The 21,769-nt window shown below is 43.6% G+C and overlaps 1 protein-coding gene across 2 annotated transcripts in view; it reads right to left on the bottom strand.

Moving 5' to 3' along the window:
• Positions 1-18,373, bottom strand: part of LOC117455506 (zinc finger protein 638-like) — a 31,272-nt gene extending 12,899 nt beyond the window's left edge. Inside the window, exons 1-9 of one of the 2 annotated variants that reach the window (XM_034095033.2) lie at positions 18,249-18,373; positions 9,698-11,477; positions 7,852-7,913; positions 6,732-6,761; positions 2,863-3,008; positions 2,411-2,512; positions 1,305-1,498; positions 613-801; positions 157-255 (exon numbers count right to left, since the gene is read on the bottom strand). In XM_034095033.2, coding sequence (XP_033950924.1) covers positions 157-255; positions 613-801; positions 1,305-1,498; positions 2,411-2,512; positions 2,863-3,008; positions 6,732-6,761; positions 7,852-7,913; positions 9,698-11,074 — 2,199 coding nt within the window. In that variant the 5' untranslated portion in view covers positions 11,075-11,477; positions 18,249-18,373. The remainder of the gene's footprint in view (positions 1-156; positions 256-612; positions 802-1,304; positions 1,499-2,410; positions 2,513-2,862; positions 3,009-6,731; positions 6,762-7,851; positions 7,914-9,697; positions 11,478-18,248) is intronic. The other variant, XM_034095021.2, reaches the window with a different exon arrangement.
• Positions 18,374-21,769: the final 3,396 nt, after the last annotated feature.

Below are 21,769 nucleotides of genomic sequence, written 5' to 3'. Positions count from 1 at the left end.
CATGAGATGACATACATGTGTCCAAAACAAAGGCTTCTTGGTGGAAGCTCTATGTTTTCCATGTATCACAAGGTTTAATGATAGATATGCCATTAATGTTTTATTATAAATAATAAATATAATGATGTTTAATTATAATATTGTGATTGAAGGTACCTTGGCTGTTAAAGAAGTGATCTGTTGGTCTCGAATGGAGAGCTGTGTGGAGTTGGTTAGAGCCAGAGCATCCTCAGCAGTCATCATGCAAACAGATGCCTGCAACAGGGGAATGTGACCATGTTAGAAAGTGTGCACAACCTGAGGACGTGGCCAAAAGGAAAATATAGTTGAGTAGCACTTGAAACGATTGGCTCTTTGAAACCTGATGTTCTTATATGATTCTGTTTTCCTCAAGGTTGTGTCTTCCTGGTCGAATGTACTTATTGTAAGTCGCTTTGGATAAAAGCGTCAGCTAAATGCAATGCAATGTAATATTTGTTTTGCTGGTATGTTAAAGCCTTTTCTGTGATATTCACATAATTACTGAATGAACAAAAAACGACTCTATAATTCCCATAACAGCTCATTTCTTTCCAAATCACCAATAACCATTATGTCACACATAAATATCACCTTCTGCCCCTCGTCCTTCTCGCCCTCTTCCTCAGAGCTGGGCATGAGGATCACGTTGTTGATCTTGCCGAAGGACCCCACCAGGTCAGTCACTTCCTGTTCCGTTGCATCCTTTGGGATGCCAGTCAGATAAACCAGACACCCAAAACCCATTTTCTTCTTTTTCTTGGCTGGTGGAAGCTTGGCACACTGGAAACAGCAACACATGACATCTTAGAGACGAACCGGACAGTATCAAGTACTGCACTCTGAATTTGTCACAATAGCATTTTAGTGGTCTTTAGAATGTTGATATTAACTTATAACATACAGTATTAACTCATTTCTAGAGATCATCTGCAAGCGTCACTTAAAAACAAATGCTTGAGGTCCTATTGGCAACACCTAAAACGATGTTAAAGTTAGTTTGACTGGACTGATTTCAAAGATGAATAGTTCAAAAATGTTTCCTGTTACTGTTTGTTTACCGATCACATTGACTGTGTCATCGATATTTCACTTTACCAATGAGTCACTAAACTCGGACAACGCCACTAAATGAACAGTTGATTTCAGACACACCAGCAGGTGTTTTTGTGTTGTGTTAATTGTTGCACTCAAAAACATCTGTACGATGTACTCTTCCTTTTAATCCACACTGCAGACAAAAGAGCAGACTTCTTTGTGAAGCAACTCGTGTGAAGAACACCTACAGCTCCAGGAGGCTTGGCACTTGTTGTCTTGGCCGTCTTTGTTCCAGGCCTGCGTCCGCTCTTGAACGTTTTGTTGAAAGGTTTGCCCAAGGCATGTGGCGGCCCATGCTTGAAGCCCTGACCCGCCCTGAAGGAGGACGGGTGTCGGCTGATGTCATCATGTGGACGCTTCACACCACAGCGAGCGTAACTCCCTGATCATGAAATAGAGGGAGAAGGACCGGGTTCAAATCATTCATTTTACAATCAAATTAAAAGCAGAAAAACGATTAATTTCCTGCATATGAAAAGATAAAGAAAGCAAATGGTTGATCGTTTAAAGCTTTTGTGAACAGTTTCTCTGGGGTTTTCTAATCTGGGATGTAAGCCTGTGTTGTTCGACATTTATTATAGAAAACGGCAACTACTTTGCCCAATATTATAATGTATATAGTGTTGTATATATTCTACCTCATTATTCTATTTTTTTAGAAGTATACTCTATAAGAGACCGAATGGTCTCTTATAGAGTATACTAAATATTCTGTGTATTTCATATTGTGCATACTGTCGATCAGGGCTTCTCAAACTCCGGACCGAGCCCTGTATGGCAGGGGTGTCAAACTCAATTTCATCACGGGCCACATTAGCATTATGGTTGCACTCAAAGGGCCGGTCCTCCCGATGGCCAGTCGGTTCCTGCCGGTGAGCGTGGAAGTGTGGTCTGCCACAAGCTGTCAGCAGGAGCGGGGCTGTCAGCATCAGCTTGTATTTTAAACTCGATGCGCTTTGAAACTACGGGGCGGCCGAGGACAAAAAATATGCGTTAATCGCGTTAAAATAATTAGTGGCGTTAATTTTTTTTGCGTTAACGTGATAACTCGACAGCCCTAATATATATATATATATATATATCTTTCTACTGTTGATATGTGTATATATATTGTTTGTTTTGTATTATATTGTTTTATTTTAACTCATTTTTGTTAACATGCTGCTTTGACAAAACACTTTTTGAATTTTGGAAAAATAAAGTGGATCTAATTTAAACAGGTTGAATGAAGCCAGGATATGTTTATACATTTTCAAACAAATAAATGGTTGTCTCCAAATCTTGAAGTCATTACCTGATGCCACCCTGTCTCTCCTTTCAGGCCGGTTCTCTCTGAAGAAAGGGGGGACTTGGTGTGATCGAGTGGGGCTGCGAGAGCCGGGTCGATAGCTGTGCTCTGAGGAGAGCAAAAGAACATGGTTGAGTCCCTCATCCCAGTCATATGTTACCGAGTCTAAAGCAATCCATATGTTCAGTAATGAATGAGCAGTGCTCACCTAAACTAAACAATTAAATCAGTATTTTATTCAAACACAGCTAAGTATGAATGTACCTTTAGTAGTAAGGTTTAAAGTAAACAAAGGATACTAAATTAGAGAGAAAAGCCTATTTCAATACATTTCTAAATCCTAAAATCCTAAATTGATATTTAATATAAAATCTTCATGACATGTTATTAACATTATTGGAGTAAGTGAGTTTGACATGTCCCCAATTTGTTGAGTCACTCTCTTGCAGACAGTCTACCTGTGAAGGGTTGGTGTCGAGGCTGGTGAGGCGAGTACGGCCTGGTGTGCGGCCTATGGGGCCCGAGCCTGCGTCTGCCAGCAGGAGGAGAACCAGAGAGGGACCGAGGCACGGAGTCGGATGGAGAGCTGCCCTGCTGTCCGGCCCTAATGGATTAAAGAAAACATTCATCAAGTGGAGGAGCTGGTGAGGGCATCTAAGCTGTTGTTAATACAATTTGCATATTCAAGTGCACACATGTAGAACTATTATGAGGTAGCGAGCAAAATAATGATGGGAAAGAAAAATGTAGGAAGCATGATATTTTAGGTTCTAAAACATGAAAATAACTATACTTCACTTATACACTAACCCGTTTATTCACAAGAAATGTAAAACAATTAATAATACTTTTTGGAAATGGATAACGAAATGATCTGTGTCAATTTGCCGTTTTGTTAAATGTGTGGGACTGACTGAGGTTACCTACTGTATCCCAGCTTCTATGAGTAATGGTGCAGCCCTCTAAGGCTATCGCTATTGGGTTATCCCTCTGCGCCCCCGCACAGCACTGAAAACACTTGTAGTCCACGCCCACCCGCTAGGTGGGCCCCACCCTCGGGCCTCCTTCCGGTATAAATAGGAAGGTGGCCCGGCAATCTGCTCCCATACATTATAACTTTTCTTCAGCTATTCGTGGAGCCAGTGGGGCCCAGCGCTTAGAGGGCTGCGCCATTACTCATAGAAGCTGGGTTACAGTAGGTAACCCCAGTTCTATTTCGTATATGGCTTCGCCCTCTAAGGCTATCGCTATTGGGTTAAGGGCGAAGCATGATGTAGTCTGCGCCCCACTGGGTCCGCCCGGCACTAGAAGCACAGACACACCTGCTCAATAACACCCCCTGCCTGTTGTGCCATGCGTAATGGCGCATCACCATCCCTGGAACATAGCAAACATACCCGTTTTCCTGACGGGGTGAAGGCTGAGAACAATACATACCGACCGCTGTGAGAAAGTAGAGACGAAGGTCCCACCTTGCCCAGCGATCATAGAAGGGGAACAGCCGCTCTCTGCGCGCCAGCCAGGTAGGGGAGCGCTCAGCTGGATCCCTGACGTCACTCACTCCGACAGGACACCCAGTACGGGGTGTGTCAGAGAGGAAAGGGAGACATCCCTCAAATAAAATTGAATAAATGAACAGGGGGAAGACCAAGATGCAGCCGTGCAAATATCTTCCACTGACATTCCTCCGCTCAACGCCGTGGAGGAGGAAATTCCTCTGGTTGAGTGCGCTTTGATATTCCCCGGGGGCCTTCTTTCTCTATTATTGCCTCGTTGAAAACTGACAGGTCGAGGATGGGTCTCTTTCCCCCCGTCTTTTTCGGGATAAGAAAATAGCAGGAGTAATACCCCTGATTTTCTTCCTCCTGGGGAACCCTGGAAATAGCCTCTTTCAACAGGAGTTCCCGTAGCTCTGCTTGGAGCGCAAGACACTGTTCTCGGGATTTTAGGCGTGTCACCTGTATCCCGTTGAACTGTGGGGTGGAGGCGAACTGCAGGGTGTACCCTCTGCTGATCAGCCTGCTCATCCATCTGTCCATCAAACACACGCGCTGCCACTCCGAGAAACACTCTGACAGCGGGCGCGCCTGTTCGAGATGTGTTGTGGTTGAACATGGCGACGAGCCACTCCAAAGCCCTCGCCGCCGCTGCCCGTGAGGCAACCCAAGGTGGGCCTAGAGCGAAAGGGCTGTGCGGAGGCCTCCACACGCTGCGTATCACTCCGCCTCGCATCATGAGACGTGTACACGCTCAGAGGATGGATGGAGGTGTAATATCCACATGAGGCGTTACCACTGCTCTCATGGCTTATTGTGACCGTGTGTAGGAGGCGTATCTCGGACAGAGGAATGCCGCGAGGTCTGTGGTTTAATAACCGAAGAGTCATAACCATCAGAAATCTGTCGCGAACCATGCCGCCTACTAATCATCAGATTGGAGGCAGTTGGTGTAATTACTGTGCTCCGCAGCTTATTAATCGATAGATTAAATAGCGCAGGCTTTTGTACCGAACCCGGCTGGCTATTAACCGACAGGTCATAGGCAGCTCCCAGGGTGGGGGATATGTGACACACATGTGTAACTGATGACTCAGACCACGTGTTAGGAAATAAACACCTTTTATTTCGATCACACTCCCCCCCCAAACCGTCAAGGTCGGTTTTGTTTTTTCGGCGGCTCTCGTGGAGTAGACGCCGAACGGGAGTACCTCACTCCCTTCTTACTCCCCCTCTCTGGTGGGGGCCCGTCGGTGCGGGACGGTGCCCTGGAGGTGCGGGTCGGTGCCCGCCGCTGACGGACGATTCTGACGCCTCGGCTGCTGTTGCTGCTGGCGTCTGTCCGTCTGCCGCTGTGGCCGGGTTGGCTGCTGCCGCCGCTGGTGTCGCTGCTGCTTCACCGCTGGCTGGAGCCAGCCGACGTGCTGGCGGATGTCCTCCGCCTGCTCCGAAGCCGCCTTCATGGAATCAACCATGGTCAGGAACTGGGGCCCGAACAGCCCGTCCGAGCTGATCGGAGCGTCCAGTAAGACCTTCCTGACTGGCTCTGTGACCGCTGCCTGCTGTAACCAGAGGTGACGCTGGATCTGTGTCATCCATGCCGTAATCCTCGCCTGGGACACCGCCACGGCTGCGCACAGCGTGAGCGCCGTGCTGGCCGCCTTAGCGATCTCCTCCGACTCCTCTGAAGCCACGGTGGTGGATTGCTCGACCAACGTCACCACCGAGTTGGTCAGCAAAGCGATGTTGTTTGCCGCTGCTGATGCCTGGAACGCACACTGGTGCGCCCGGTCAGCCTGGCGGGCGACATACTGGTCCTTGGGGTCGGCCAACATAGGGCGCCGTCCGGCGACCAAGTTGGCCTGTCTTATCCCGAAAAATGCCGTTAAGCTCGGTTCCAGAGCGGGGGTGGTTGGGAAAACCTCATCTGTGAAACCCTCCACCTTGGTGAAGGGGACAAGGGAGGCCACCGGAGCCCTCAAGCTCCTCGGGTTCGCCGCTGCACCTTCCTGATGCCGCCTAATGGCAGGGAAGCGCGGCCAGATCGGATCACTCCTGCCCGTCTGAACCCGGGAAAACACGCCCGCCATGTCGTCCAGAGCCACCCTCTCCCGTACTCGTGGAACGGGGAGACCACTACACGCTGCTGCCTTGCCGATTATTTCCGGCAGCTCCAGCATGATGCCTCCCAATGCCGGTAGCGCCGTGGCCACGGAGAAGCGGACCACGTACTCGACCGCCACCTCTCGCTCCGACCCCGTCTCCCCCGTCCGGGGGAGAGGGGGAAGGGGAGAGCCGCATGGCGAGCCCTGGAGGGAGGTGGGGAAGGAGTCGTCCGACTCCTGCCCCCCACTCGCCTCCATAAACAGGCTGTCCTGGATGGGCACCTGCCCACCCCAGACGTCTTCCTCACCCGCAGCAGCTAGAGCGTCTGCCCTTTGCTTCCTGTCGGATGAAGGAAGACGCACACAATGAGGACATGCGACCTGCTGGCTGAGAGCCGCGTCCGCGTGCTCTGACCCCAGACAGGCTGCGCATATCGGATGCAAATCATAGCTCATAATGTAGCCTGTATTGCACGAAGGGCACATATGGACACACTCTTTATTGCTCATGCTGTTGCTTTCTCGTCCTTCAGTAAACTGCAGGTTGCTGAAGAAAAGAGGGAGCAGATCACCGGGCAACCTCCCTATTTATACCGGAAGGTGGCCCGAGGGTGGGGGCCACCTAGCGGGTGGGCGTGGACTACAAGTAGCGACAGCCTTAGAGGGCGAAGCCATATACGAAATAGAACTGATTATTGGAAACATAACAACAAGAGTATAACTCACCTTGGTGGATTTGGTTTCCAGTCAGGGTATCTAAACACACACACACACACACACACACACACACACACACACACACACACACACACACACACACACACACACACACACACACACACACACACACACACACACACACACACACACCACACACACACACACACACACACACACACACACACACACACACACACACACACACACACACACACACACACACACACACACACACACACACCACACACACACACACACACACACACACACACACACACACACACACACACACACACACACACACATTAATCCTTTTCTTTTCCGTTTTGATTGTACAGCCTGCACATCAGTTGTATTGTTGACACTCACTCCCCTTAAAAATCCCCAAGAAAACAGGTAGCGCCAAAAGCAAGTGCAGCTTAAGCTGTGCCAGAGAGCTGGGGGAAATGTAGACCTTAGAAAGCTTAAGACCGAGGAATTTTCTATCAGGGTACAGTGGACTAAACCAGCAAAAGGTGCACCTTATAAACACAACGTCACACAAAAATGAATACTGAATACTACAGATGATTATAAATGTATGCCAGCTGCATATTTATAGGAAATACATTTTAAAGACAGTTTTGGCCAATGGCTAGGTTGCAGCGGAGAAGGAAAGGTAGTGCGATGCATACAGTATGTGCTACTGTAATTGTGAGGCTTTACTTAGTGGCATTAATGTGATCTTATGGCTCAACATGATTACATTTAAAAATGATTCCCTCAGCTGAGTATAGCTACCACTTATAGATTGACTATAAAGCCAGGTTATTTTCAAAGGATCTAGTTAGTGCTAATTTCAAGCCTAAACTCTGAACCTGGTCCAGGGCCACCTTGGTAAAACAGAAAACGCTTGGTGTTGGGTCAACATGCCTCCTAACCGACTAATTCGTAGTACACCCTTCTGGATGTGAAAGAAGACCATTTAACCAAAAGCATCTCTGGGTTGTGTTTCCCATATTTTGTTTCATTCTCTTTAGAAATAAATGTTTAATGTTGACACGTTTTTTTCTGAGTTGCTACAGCATAATAGTGAATATATGCTGATGAATTTAAGACTTTAGCAGAACATTAGTAGTGCCCTCACTTGTTGAGCAGGTCTCTGCAGGCAGCAGTGTGGTTGACGGTGTTTATATGGTAAAACCAGTCCTGCAGAAAAACGACAAATGGGAGAGGAATATATCACAATCTGACACCAACATAAATATTCAGCAACAAAACTATTATCACAATTCACAGGTATAAAGTTAAACAAATGAGTAAGCAACCGTTTAACCAGGCCATCTACATTGAAATAATTAGTATAAATAGTAAGTACAGAGACAGAAGCATGATTGGATCTGTGTCTTCCTTTAGTTTCAATATCTAATTATTGTTTTGCATTTCTGTTTCGCATAAATATAGTCTTGTAAGACATATTCTGCATTCTACTTTCCATTATCTTCACTGTGACCATACGTTTACCCCATTAACACACTACACTAGCAGAAACAAATAGTTTTTAATCTTCTTGGACCAAATGCTGTTCGGTTAACTTATTATGTCCCAAGTAATGACCACAAATCAAACAAATTATTCAACAAATCATTACCTTATGATCTGTTCATCCACCAATCTGTTACCTATGCTATATGGAATTCAAGACAGCCAAGTACAAAAATAAATAAAAATCCCTATCTTTAACTCATTTACTTTCTCCAGAGGCGCAGTATATATAATTGATCAATCAATTTTAGGGCATGTGTCCACATAGCGCCTCTACTGGCAGGAAATAGCTGGCAGGGTGCTCAGCCTGTCAGCCTAGAGCGGGGAGTACGATCCTTGCACCCTGGTAAAAGTTCAACACCCACAGGTGGGCTTTTCTGTCTTTGTTTGAGGGTTTCTGTCTGAAAGACACACCAAAAACAAGCCTCTCCTCCTATTTCTACAGTGACGTCACTGCACTCATCTGAGAGTGAAAATATTTCCAATTCAAAGCTCCTGAAGTGGCCACACAAAAATAGTGGAGTGCTCCGAAAAAAGTTTCTGGGTTGAGTGCTTCTTCAGGAGGCGGCTGCATGCGAGGGCATGTGCTCTGTTCTGATTTGAATCAATTAGAAACAGCTCAGAAAAGGCACTATGATGGCACAGGCCTTAAGCGACCAACTATTCATTAGGGTAGAATGCTTATTATTTTTGATAAGGACATTTTTGTAGATGTGAGGGAAACCTTTAGACCAATAGATTCATGAAATTAGGCTGACATAAATGGCAGTTAAATTGGTTCCACATGTACTGGACCGTTTTAAATGTCACCCTTGGCATTATATAATAAGATAGTCTCACTCACCTACAAGTAATTACTGTAACATTACTGAAGGAACGTAAAGGAAATTAAAAAAAAGTTATTTCTCCTTATTGTCAAACCAACACCATTTGAGAACATGAGAAACCAGAGCACTGGACTTTCTCAGAGAAAAACTGAAATCTCTGTTGAATAAAGGACATAGTTTAAACCAACTTTTGTGAGTTTAGTGTTAACAAATGTTCTTAATGGAACAATTCAATAATTGTTCCACCAAAAACAAGAGACATGAGAAGATTGTATTAAGTGTTTTTATCAGCAATTAGCAGTGCTGCATCGGAACTCACTTCAGCCCTCACTCTATCTACCAGGCATGATGGTGGCCAAATGCAGTCACCACAATGTAGGGTATAAATAGTTTGTATTGATTATTCAAAACAAAAAGGTTTGCTTCTCCAAGCTAGGTGGGTCATTATAGCAACAGTTCCCAACTATTTCAGTGGAGAAAAAAAACATGTAAAACACAACGTAAATGACAACATAATCACTGTCGTCTCTAACGGCCTGGTGTAATGTAGGATAAAAGCTAACATACAAATATGAGGGTTTTCCTTTCAGAAATCATTACGAGGGCATTTTTGGCACTCACCTTTTCCTGATCACACTGAGTGTGGCACAGGGAGCAGGTGTGGGGATACACCTTTGGAGACACAGCTGAGAAATCACTTATCATGATGGGAGTAGGTAACTTCTTGCTGCTGCTGCTGCTGCTGCTGCTGTGCGGTTGGGAGCCAGATGAAGAGGAGAGAGACCGCCTCGAGGAAGCTTCGTTCTTGGTTTCAGGTGAGGGCCTAGGTTTGGGTCCTTCACGCCTGTAGTCTTGGTTTAGATTACGAGATTTGGATGGTGGTGTAAATCCTCCCCCTGATGCTCGATTGCTCTTGCGATGGTCGCTATCCGCCCTGCGATAGTCCCGGTCTCCGTGCTTGCTTGATTCACTGTGTTCCAAACGAACCTGTCGCTTTTCAGTTTTTTCTAGTTTCGGAGCCGATGAGGCTGATGAAGATGGGAACATTTTAACTGTCCTTTCGATGGAGAGCGGCTCTCTTTTAAAAGTTTCTCTGGTATTATTCTCCTCCTTTGCCCGACTTGCATGACCATAGTCGATGACTTTACCTGCTGTCTGTGTAACAGTCAACAGACTGGGCACTTCCGGTGAGCGTGAACGCGCCAATTTTGAAGAGTTGGAAGCAGACGGATCATGGATCCCACGTGAGAACGCAGAGGAGGTTGTGGGAGCCTGAGTCTTCTGGGTGCCTGACTTGTTGATCTGGATGTCACGGAGTATGAATGGTAAAGTATCTGGGGTAAGCTGATCATCTGGGTAGTGACTCAGCACTTCCAAGTCCTCATTAGAAAGTCCAAAGCTAGCCAAGATGCTTCCTGCACTCTCAGGCGTGTACAAAGCCTGACCATCCCCACCGCCACCACTCCTGCCGCCATGGGGATGTCGGGCTGTGGATGAAGCAGAGTCAGTGGTAGTCCAGTTTGGCATGCTTGTTCCAGCATGGCTGCTCTGTGGCTGCTGTTGAGGCTGCTGTTGAGGCCCCTGGTGTCGCTGGGACTGGTGGCTATTACTAGGTGGAGGACTGGCAAACAGTTTAGATGGAGGTTGGTAGTTTGACCAGTCTACTCCTTGCTGATGGTCAGGCTGATTATCAGGGGTAGGTGTTATTTGGTTGGAGCCGTAGCTTCCATGTTGGCTGATACCAGAACCTGAGCCTTGGTTCTGTCGGTTTGTGTGGTCAATGAGGCGGTGGTCCATGTCCCTAGCACCCCGGATAGCCAGGGCAGACTCTAGCTCCGCGGGGAGCTGGGTGGGACGAGGAAACTGGAAACCCATGGACAACATATTGGAGGGAGAACGACTTGCATGTGGATTTTGAGATGGCTGATGATGGGGAGGTCTTGACCCATTAGAGAAGGGCGGTGGCCCTTGTTGCTGGTTGTTGTGGTGGTGGTACATGGCAGAAGACGGATTCTGTTGATTTTTTCTGTAGATTTTGTTGTTAATGTCTATGTTTGCCCCAACAGCATATACCTGATGTTTACTGAGAAAGTTCAGGAGAGCCAGATGAGGAAGCAATGCTACTGACAATCCGTTGTTGTGACACTGGTTGCCAATAGTTATGGTTGCAAGAGTGGCAACCTGCTGGAGAGCAATTTGCGCCCTAGTCTCAATCTGAGCCAATCTAAGAGCAGTCACTGCAGCAGCAGCAGCAGCAACAACAGCAGCTGGAGCAGACGACGACGCAGGTCCAAATATGAAATGGGTCCCTCTGGTGCTGTTGGCCACGGACAATGTTGCACTGGACTCCAAACCAAGGGCAGGAACGTGTCGGAAATTACTGTTGGTGTGCACAGCGAAGCTGTGAGGTGGAAAGCAGAGATATACTATTACAGATGAACAAGATTTAATTTCTCATTTTAGAAGTAGCTTTCAGTTGAAGTCCTTTTTGGCGCACTCCTTATGTTGTTTGTGTTTTTTTTGTTAAACATTTCTAAGAAATTACACCTCATTACTGTAGTCCTGCTGTGCTTTTCTTTCAGGACGGTAGAGCAAAGCAACATTATGCAACACTGAATGACTGAAAACCATGAAAACACAAACACCGTTTACAGATTTAACCTTCTGGGACACAACAAGGAAACTTGTATAATACCGCTTTCGAAGAAACACTTGCTAGCATACAACACATGTTCAACACCACAACACATTTGCCTTTTTCTAATATGGTGCAGGACTCTGGAATGTTCACAGCAGAACACTTTTAACAGCACATAACGCAGTTTTCTCTGGCTATTCCTGCAGCTCACATGACATCATTGCAATGTCTCCACATTCTTATCACACTTACCATCTTCTCCAATGCATTAAAGTACAAAGGCAGATAACTAGTGGTTTTTATTGCAGAACACTAATGATAAATAATATACAAATGTTAAGCACTAACTTAACATATTGAACAGCATGTTAATAGGCTAATATGCAAAAAGTTTTGGTCAAAGTCTATAATCAGAAATGACCGTCCATGTGGAGTAAACAATTATATTGTTCTTTTTATTACTATCCACTAGGGATCGACCAATATGGCTTTTTCAAGGCCGATACCGATACCGATTATTAGTAATCAAGGAGACCGATAACCGATATTTGGAACCGATATACATTTGCAGTAAAAAAAAACCTCTTGGTGTCAAAATGTAGAATAACACAAACTCCAACACAACTCAACTTCTTTGAAATGCATTTAAGCATAGCCTATATTATGTTTAATTAACTTTTACACATCTTACAACTGGTTTCCTCTCTGTGCCCTTTTCTTTAGTGCAGCCATCTGCAATGAGTTAGAGAGAGACAAGAAGTGGGGCTGCAGGCTGACATGCTTAACTAACAAGAATGCTTAATTTATTATATCTGTCTATCTAGCATAAAATCCCAATAAGCTGCTAGCAACTGCAAAACACTAGTGCTAGCTAATGGTTTGCAAACTATTAAAAGTGAGGCTATTACAGTAGACCTAACGTTAGTCTAGCCTCACTTTTAATATGTTGCTAAACATTAGCTAGATACATGTTGGCTAGCTAATGAGCTTCACATATCAACCTGAAAAACTGCAAGGCTCCACTCGCAGCCGCCCCCCCCCCCCATCCGCACCACAGTTACTCCGCTGCGAGACGCTGCACGCACCCCCAACTCTGACTGACTTCCTGCGTCCCTGTGTAACTGGGAAACTGATAGAATTGGATCATAAGATCGTGGTGTTCACTTCAGCATAGGGGATAGGGATGTTTATTGAACTTCGGTTTAACACATGTGGCTCTGCCGCTCAGCGCTGCTGCTGCTTGCTTCAGTCTGTGTCTGCGTTCTTTCGCACCTGCCTGTAATCTGAGAAGGTCTCGCCTCTCTGGCTGGCTCCCGCCCGGAAAATCTTCAGTAATAGCCTATCAGATAGCGCTGTGGGCGGGACATTGCTCGTGTACACAGAGTGGTGACTACAGCCAGAGAAACGGCCGCATCAGAGCCAAAGTCTTATCGGCAATTTGATAAAAAAAAAGGCTGATACCGATAATCGGTCAAATGCGGAATATCGGCCCCTACTATCCACTGTATCATATTTTCTATATACTGTACCTGAGTCCAACGTGGGCTGAGTTGTTGCTTGTTTTCATTAAACTAAGATCTACAAACTCATTTTTCAATGATTTTACTCAAAACACAGTGTCACTCAATTTATACTCTCATGAGAAAACAGTCAACCCTGGCATCTTGTTTAAATTCATGTTATAAGTATACTATAAGCTGGTGTGCACAATCAGTTTGGTGAAGTTCTCCAGTCTTTGAGGACGAGTCTACTCTTAAGAGACCAAGCCGAGCAACCTATCATCATCTATTAGTTGTATGCTGGGCAAACTAGAGAAGCTTTTGTTGCCAATCATCTTAGAAAATATTAGGGAAGGAGGTTAAAAGGTTAAGCCAAGTACCATTTACAAACACCAATTCCGATTGAAGTTGGGACGTTGTGTAAAACGTAAATAAAAACAAAACAATGATTTGCAAATCCTTTTTTCGACTTGTATTCAATTGAATACACTATAAAGACAACATGTATAATGTTCAAACTGATAAACTTGTTTTTTTTGCAAATATTCACATGTTCCAAAAATGCTGGGACAGGGGTCACAAAAGACTGGGAAAGTTAAGGAATGCTAAAAAAAAACACCCGTTTGGAATACTCCACACAGGTCCATTGGGTGAGTGTCAAAAAAAGAAGCATCACCGAAGGGCTCAGTCATTCACAAGCAAGGATGGGGCCAGGTTTGCCACTTTGTTAACAACTGCGTGAGCCAATAGTCCAACAGTTTAGGAACAACGTTTCTCAATGTGAAATTGCAAAGAATATCATCATCTACAGTCCAGAATATCATCAAGAGTCAGAGAATCAGAGCAAATTCTTTCTTTTAACTCAGAGGACTAACTTCCCACAGGACTTTTAACATTAAATACAAATGATAGAAACCATCTGCACAATGTCAACAGAAAGATATGTGCATTAATCGTCTGAATATAGGACATGTTAACTCAGTGCATTGTCTGCAACTTTCAGTTCACATAATATTTGATTATTTTTACTGCAATTTCCAAATCGCAGTAAGCACATTATTTGGTACGGGCAAATGATGTGAAAATATCATTACAAATCCTTGTTTGGTAGAGATCATAATGAAAAAATAATAATTGTGCAGCCCTACTGTCAGTAACTGGCTTCACCTCAGGTCGACTTGTTTTATTTGTAAAGTTCAGGGGTACGGTGGCCGGCAGGTGCAAACGCGGAACAGCTGCAAATAATGAAATTAAAAACAAACAAATCCAACAAAAAAATATTGCATACAGAAATGATGCAAACTAAATACAACACACAAACCCAGAAAACAAACGCAACAGAAAAACGGTGCAAAAACAAAAACGATATGCAAAGTCAAAAACACATACAAACCCAAAAACACACAGTGCTCCAGGCCTCTAGGGGGCGCGCTACGTGGAACAGATTGATGTCTGACCAGACATAGAGAGAACGAACGAGAGTGATGCAAATTGAAGCCGGAGGAAACAAAGTTGATTGAAGTGGACAAAGTCGATATATAAGAAGGTACGTTTTGTTTTGTTTTTATACAAAGAGCGTCATATTTACGCAGCTACCGTTAGCGTCCCTACAGTAACTACTACACCGACTGAGGAGAGGAGAGCTTCACCTGAAGAGAAGATAAAGTGAGGGAAGAACATTGCCAAAGTACTTGGTGTGAAAGCGGCTATTAACACGGGCCATAGTGAGTACCGCGGAAACATTTGAAGAGAGAGAGACATTCTTAGCAGTTTGTTTATATGTATTTGTGTATAGATGTTGCAACTATACAGAGCTTTAGCAATACTATTATATGTAACTATGGTCGGCGGAGAAGTGATAAAATGTGAAGAGGGGCAAAGTAATGACAGGAGAGTAGTTTGCATTAGACAAATCAGGGCTCGAGCTTAAGGACGTCCCGCCGTCGGAAAAAATAGTGTCGGGGAGGATAAAAAATTATTTTGGGACGAGTTAAAAATAAAAATACCCTGCTAACTCTACTACAAACGGCGATGAAAATGAAACCGACTGCACGTTTTGTGTAGCACAGTTATTAAACCTCCTTGTCAACATAAACACACACGCACAAAACATTTAGCAACCCGCAACATTTCCCGGGGTTGAGTGATGTACAATGACAATGGCATCCCGTGGAGGAATTCTGAAATGTTTCACCGTTACATCACAAAAACGCACAGCAGAACCAGACCCTGGAGCGCCGGCCTCTTTATTTACTTACTCCTCTTCATCCCCTATGAGTAATAAGGCTGAGAAGAGAACCCTCCATCGTATTTAGTCCTCTCCCCATGTAGGGATGGGTACCGAGCCCCGGGCCGGAATTATTAAAGACAGTGGTAACGTTAAGCTCCGACGTTATCGGACTTTTTAACGGTACTGGAGACATTTAAAAAAATATATGTATTATTGCTACATATACATTATATCGCAGTTTTAGTTTCGCCAACTCTGTTTCTAATATGCAATAAGACTACAACATGCGTCTATGATGTATTTTCGAGCTTTCCAATCCAGATGAGATCTCTCTCTCCCGTCTGTGTGCGAGGGGGCGGGGCCGTTTGTAAAGGTCTCCTGACTGTGTTTCAGACTGTCATCCTGGTTAGTGGTTACTCTGGGTTCTGTCTTCAGGACACAGTGTTGGATTTTTTTGTTAATTGGATGGGACTTGATTGGATTCAATATTAGAGTAATTTTCTCGTTTGTTTAAATATATTTGGCCTTTGTTCATGTGATTGAATGATTTACTCAAATAAAAAGGTTGATGAATTATCATCTAATGATTTGTATGATGTTTTATTTATGTTAAAGGTCACTTTGAATGATTTTAACTAATGATAATGTAGAAAAACTAACATTTTATATTCGGGACGGTCCACATTCATTTCGGGGCGGCTTAGATTGTATTTCGGGACGGTTCCGGGAGGATGGTGAAAAAAGTTAGTCGAGAGCCCTGGAACAAATATAGAGAAGACATTCAAAGAGAGAAAGAGACAAAACACAGATTCAACGGTGAACATGATGTATCTTTCTATTTATTTAGCTAACCACTATTTAGACTATGTATTTTTGATTGACTTGATTAAATGGATTTACTACATTAATGTATGTCTTTTCAGGCGGCCATGTTTTGTCCTTTCTGTGGCCAACATCTGGGGACAGTTCAAGTGCTCTGTGGCAAAAATGTTTTTGGCAGAAGTTGAACACAACAGTAAGTTCACTTTTATTATGTATCCGTTTGAAATGCAAGAAATAAGGATTCAACACACTGCTCTATTATGAATACTAATTGCAGATGCATACACTAGTTATCAGCATGAAGGACAAATGTTTTCATTGTCTGTTTATGTGAAATATGTAGAAGCCATCATTAAATTGTAGACCAATGCATTAAATACACAAAACAGCTTATAGTATACATTAATAATTGTGTATTCGTTGTATCTTTATAGAGAACATTATACATTTAGAATCAGATTTTACACACTGGCTCTTAATATTGAACCTGCTGCAAGATGTATTTGTCTTTTTGACAACAATTAGATCAACTTTCTTTTCTCCGGCTTCAATTTCCATCTCTCTCGTTCGTTCTCTCGATTACCTCATTCACACCAACGCAACTCCGGTTCAAACTCTGTGCTATAGCTTTTCAGGTTCAGAACCGGTTCTTCGGTTTAGCTCCGGCTCTTTTCACACCGCCCAGAGTCCGACTGGTGCTGCGTCATTGCGTCATCGTTTGAGTCATGGCGTAACCGTTTGCGTGCCTGCTTCATAAAGCCAAACCGTGCGGAAACCCCTCACAGCTCACACCGACAACAACAACAACAACAATGGCCGATTGTGCTCCAGCTTCCTCTGTACCTCTTCGGAAGACCAGATTCCCAGTAGGTAGCTGGTCTCTTCAGTGGACCACTGCTGCTTGTTAAGTTTCTCCATCGTTGTGTACAAACTGGATAAAACGCCGGCTTTTTGTTGTTGTTCAGGAGTTGATCCCGCCCCTGCCCCCGCCTCGACATAAGCGTGACGTATGCGGTGCTTTTGCTTCAGCCGGACAATTGTTTGGTGCTTGATGCTAACCGGATTACGGAGCTAAGAGGCTGCTCCACTGCGGTCTGAACAGGAACCGTTGGTGTGAATGAGGTATAAGCCTGGTCAGACATCCATCTGTTCCACGTAACGCGCCCCCTAGAGGCCTGGAGCATTGTGTGTTTTGGGGTTTGTTGCTTATGTATGTGTTTTTGACTTTGCATATCGTTAATGTATTTGTAGCGTTTTTCAATTGCGTTTGTTTTCGGGGTTTGTGTGTTGTATTTAGTTTGCATCATTTCTGTAAATGCAGCGTTATTTTGTTATATTTGTTTTCAGGATTTGTTTGTTTTTCATTTCATTATTTGCAGCTGTTTCCTGCTTATGTATGCGTTTTTGGCCGTTGTTCCGCGTTTGCAACTCCCGGCCATCGTACAGAGGTGATATAGATGCCACGAGTAGTGATTATTTTACGCACGGAAGTACATGCAAACTATAACATGGTCAACATGTATGTGAATTATTTGAAGATTTAAATTATTAGTTAATAATAACATTTCCGTTACATCATATTTTCACTGTGCATTTCTCCTCCCTCTCGTCATATTAACCAGCTCAATATTCAGATATCTCTCGTGAAGTAACGTTACATCCCGCGGGATAGATGGTTCTCAATCACGAGTAACTGGGTAACATTTGCATTATCACTATCTGTAAAAACGAACATGTAAAATGCGCACGTCTGTTTAACATATACACACGTTTGTTTACTGTAATGTACATGCGGTATTGTTTCGAGAAATAATAACGTGAACAGGGAAATACAGAGCCATCCGTCATAGACCACGCCAGCCATTTTGGGTGTTTTCACTAGCCGGCTAGCTAGCGTTAGCTACCAAGAGGAAAGCGTTTCAGCTCCGTGACATTAATGTCCACTGGCACCATTTCTGACCTTATCACACGTTCTATAAATACCTGTCAATGAGTCGATGTATGTGGGTCTTTGTTGGTACCGGACGGTACCGGATAGTCCAGTTCAGCGGCTTATTCGGTTTATTCACATAACTGTCTGTGTTCCACCATCGGAAACAACGAAATACACTTCCGCCCTAGTTTTTCAGAATAAAACCGTCTTCGTGACGGTGAGCCATGTTCATTTGTATAATTTTATTTTGTATAATTTATAAATTATAGGTAGTTATTTTTTTAAACATTAAGGTATTTTCCAAACTCCACGTCTGTAAATGGAAATGAGCAAAGGCTATGTGCACTTTAAGATCCTAGCTAATCATTGTCTTTTATGTTAGGCAGGGCTCCAATACTTAAAGAGCGTTTCCTCCAAACATGTTATGATTATGAGGAGGGGGGGACAGAAACACCATATCAACTATATTAACAGCTCTCTTCTCCCAGATTCTGTCCTTTTATTATTATCAATTTTTTGTGGAAAAAAATTATTTGAAGAGAAAATATTTCAATTGGAAATAATGCGCTTTTTAACATTTCCTATACACAGCTTTACTCAAGTGATTATCGACTGAGCCGGACCTGTTCTCCTGAACATGGAATATTATAATCTGCTCAGAAGATGTTTAAAACAAGACCTTTTCAAAACGATTGTGTAAGCCACTGACCCCTAAAATATTGAAGAAATATAAATAACAGCGACTAACATCTAACACTGACTTTGGACCCCCCTGTGGCCCCCCTGAAAAAAAGTTTAAAAAAAAGTTTATGATTAAACGATTTCTTGGCTGGGTTTTCTTTGGAAGTTTTTCCTTGTACGATGTGAGGGTCTAAGGACAGAGGGTGTCGTATTGTCATACTACACACTGTGAAGACCACTGAGACAAATGTAACATTTGTGATATTGGGCTATATAAATAAACATTGATTGATTGATTGATTGATTGATTGATTGATTGATTGATTGATTGATTGATTGATTGATTGGCTGACGGAATAGGCGGAACTAACGATATTTGTCATCCCATTAGAGCAGGGGTCTCCGCATAATTACACTGGGGACAAGGGGGACATGTCGAAATCCTGTTTCCCCCACTTGACAAATATGTTTAACGCAAGCCGTCATCGCCACAGAGGAGCACACAGCCTCTGTGAGCGAGTGAGACAGAGAGAGCTAGAGAGAGCTAGAGAGAGCACACCTTTATCTATTTAATATAGTTGTAAAAAATAAGTAAGAGATCATTCCAATGTGTACTATAAGACAGTAAAAAAAAAAGTTTAAAAGGGGAGTGATTAGCAGAGGTGGGGACTCGAGTCACATGACACATGACTCGAGTCAGACTCGAGTCACATCTTTTTTTACTTGAGACTTGCTTGACTAACATTGATAAAAGACTTGACTTGACTTTGACTTGGTATTCATGACTTGAGACTTGACTTAAGCTTGAGATAGATGACTTGAAAGGACTTGACTGTTGAAAATTAAATATTTGCGTTTGTTTTTGGCGTGAGATATTACGTTGAGTTTTTTCGAAAAACGTGATTATAGCGCCATGCGCGCAAACCTGGCAACCCACTAGAAGGCAGGAGTCTCAGATAACATGGCAGCGGCTAGCGTTACTCCAAAAATAGTGAAGTTTGGATTCAAGGATATTTTGTCGATGACGGTAATGAGAACAGCGGTAGGCCTATGCAGAGTCTGCACCACAACATCCAACTTCATTCTCGTCACTACAAAAAAAACACAGAGAAAGGTGCGTGCATGTGTTGTTTAGCTAGAAAGCCGATACCGATACCGATTATTAGTATCAAGGAGACCGATAAACCGATATTTGGAACCGATATACATTTGCAGTAAAAAAAAACCTCTTGGTGTCAAAATGTAGAATAACACAAACTCCAACACAACTCAACTTCTTTGAAATGCATTTAAGCATAGCCTATATTATGTTTAATTAACTTTTACACATCTTACAACTGGTTTCCTCTCTGTGCCCTTTTCTTTAGTGCAGCCATCTGCAATGAGTTAGAGAGAGACAAGAAGTGGGCTGCAGGCTGACATGCTTAACTAACAAGAATGCTTAATTTATTATATCTGTCTATCTAGCATAAAATCCCAATAAGCTGCTAGCAATGCAAAACACTAGTGCTAGCTAATGTTTTGCAAACTATTAAAAGTGAGGCTATTACAGTAGACCTAACGTTAGTCTAGCCTCACTTTTAATATGTTGCTAAACATTAGCTAGATACATGTTGGCTAGCTAATGAGCTTCACATATCAACCTGAAAAACTGCAAGGCTCCACTCGCAGCCCCCCCCCCCCCCATCCGCACCACAGTTACTCCGCTGCGAGAGACTGCACGCACCCCCAACTCTGACTGACTTCCTGCGTCCCTGTGTAACTGGGAAACTGATAGAATTGGATCATAAGATCGTGGTGTTCACTTCAGCATAGGGGATAGGGATGTTTATTGAACTTCGTCTTAACACATGTGGCTCTGCCGCTCAGCGCTGCTGCTGCTTGCTTCAGTCTGTGTCTGCGTTCTTTCGCACCTGCCTGTAATCTGAGAAGGTCTCGCCTCTCTGGCTGGCTCTTCAGTAATAGCCTATCAGATAGCGCTGTGGGCGGGACATTGCTCGTGTACACAGAGTGGTGACTACAGCCAGAGAAACGGCCGCATCAGAGCCAAAGTCTTATCGGCAATTTGATAAAAAAAAAGGCTGATACCGATAATCGGTCAAATGCGGAATATCGGCCCCTACTATCCACTGTATCATATTTTCTATATACTGTACCTGAGTCCAACGTGGGCTGAGTTGTTGCTTGTTTTCATTAAACTAAGATCTACAAACTCATTTTTCAATGATTTTACTCAAAACACAGTGTCACTCAATTTATACTCTCATGAGAAAACAGTCAACCCTGGCATCTTGTTTAAATTCATGTTATAAGTATACTATAAGCTGGTGTGCACAATCAGTTTGGTGAGTTCTCCAGTCTTTGAGGACGAGTCTACTCTTAGAGACCAAGCCGAGCAACCTATCATCATCTATTAGGTGTATGCGGGGCAAACTAGAGAAGCTTTTGTTGCCAATCATCTTAGAAAATATTAGGGAAGGAGGTTAAAAGGTATAAGCCAAGTACCATTTACAACAACCAATTCCGATTGAAGGTGGGACGTTGTGTAAAACGTAAATAAAAACAAAACAATGATTTGCAAATCCTTTTTTCGACTTGTATTCAATTGAATACACTATAAGACAACATGTATAATGTTCAAACTGATAAACTTGTTTTTTTTGCAAAATATTCACATGTTCCAAAAATGCTGGGACAGGGGTCACAAAAGACTGGGAAAGTTAAGGAATGCTAAAAAAAACACCCGTTTGGAATACTCCACACAGGTCCATTGGGTGAGTGTCAAAAAAAGAAGCAATCACCGAAGGGCTCAGTCATTCACAAGCAAGGATGGGGCCAGGTTTGCCACTTTGTTAACAACTGGCGTGAGCCAATAGTCCAACAGTTTTAG

This window comes from Pseudochaenichthys georgianus, chromosome 1, assembly GCF_902827115.2.
Source record: "Pseudochaenichthys georgianus chromosome 1, fPseGeo1.2, whole genome shotgun sequence".
NCBI lineage: Eukaryota > Metazoa > Chordata > Actinopteri > Perciformes > Channichthyidae > Pseudochaenichthys > Pseudochaenichthys georgianus.
Note: the sequence above shows the minus strand (reverse complement) of the source record. Positions and strands in the feature narration are given on the sequence as shown.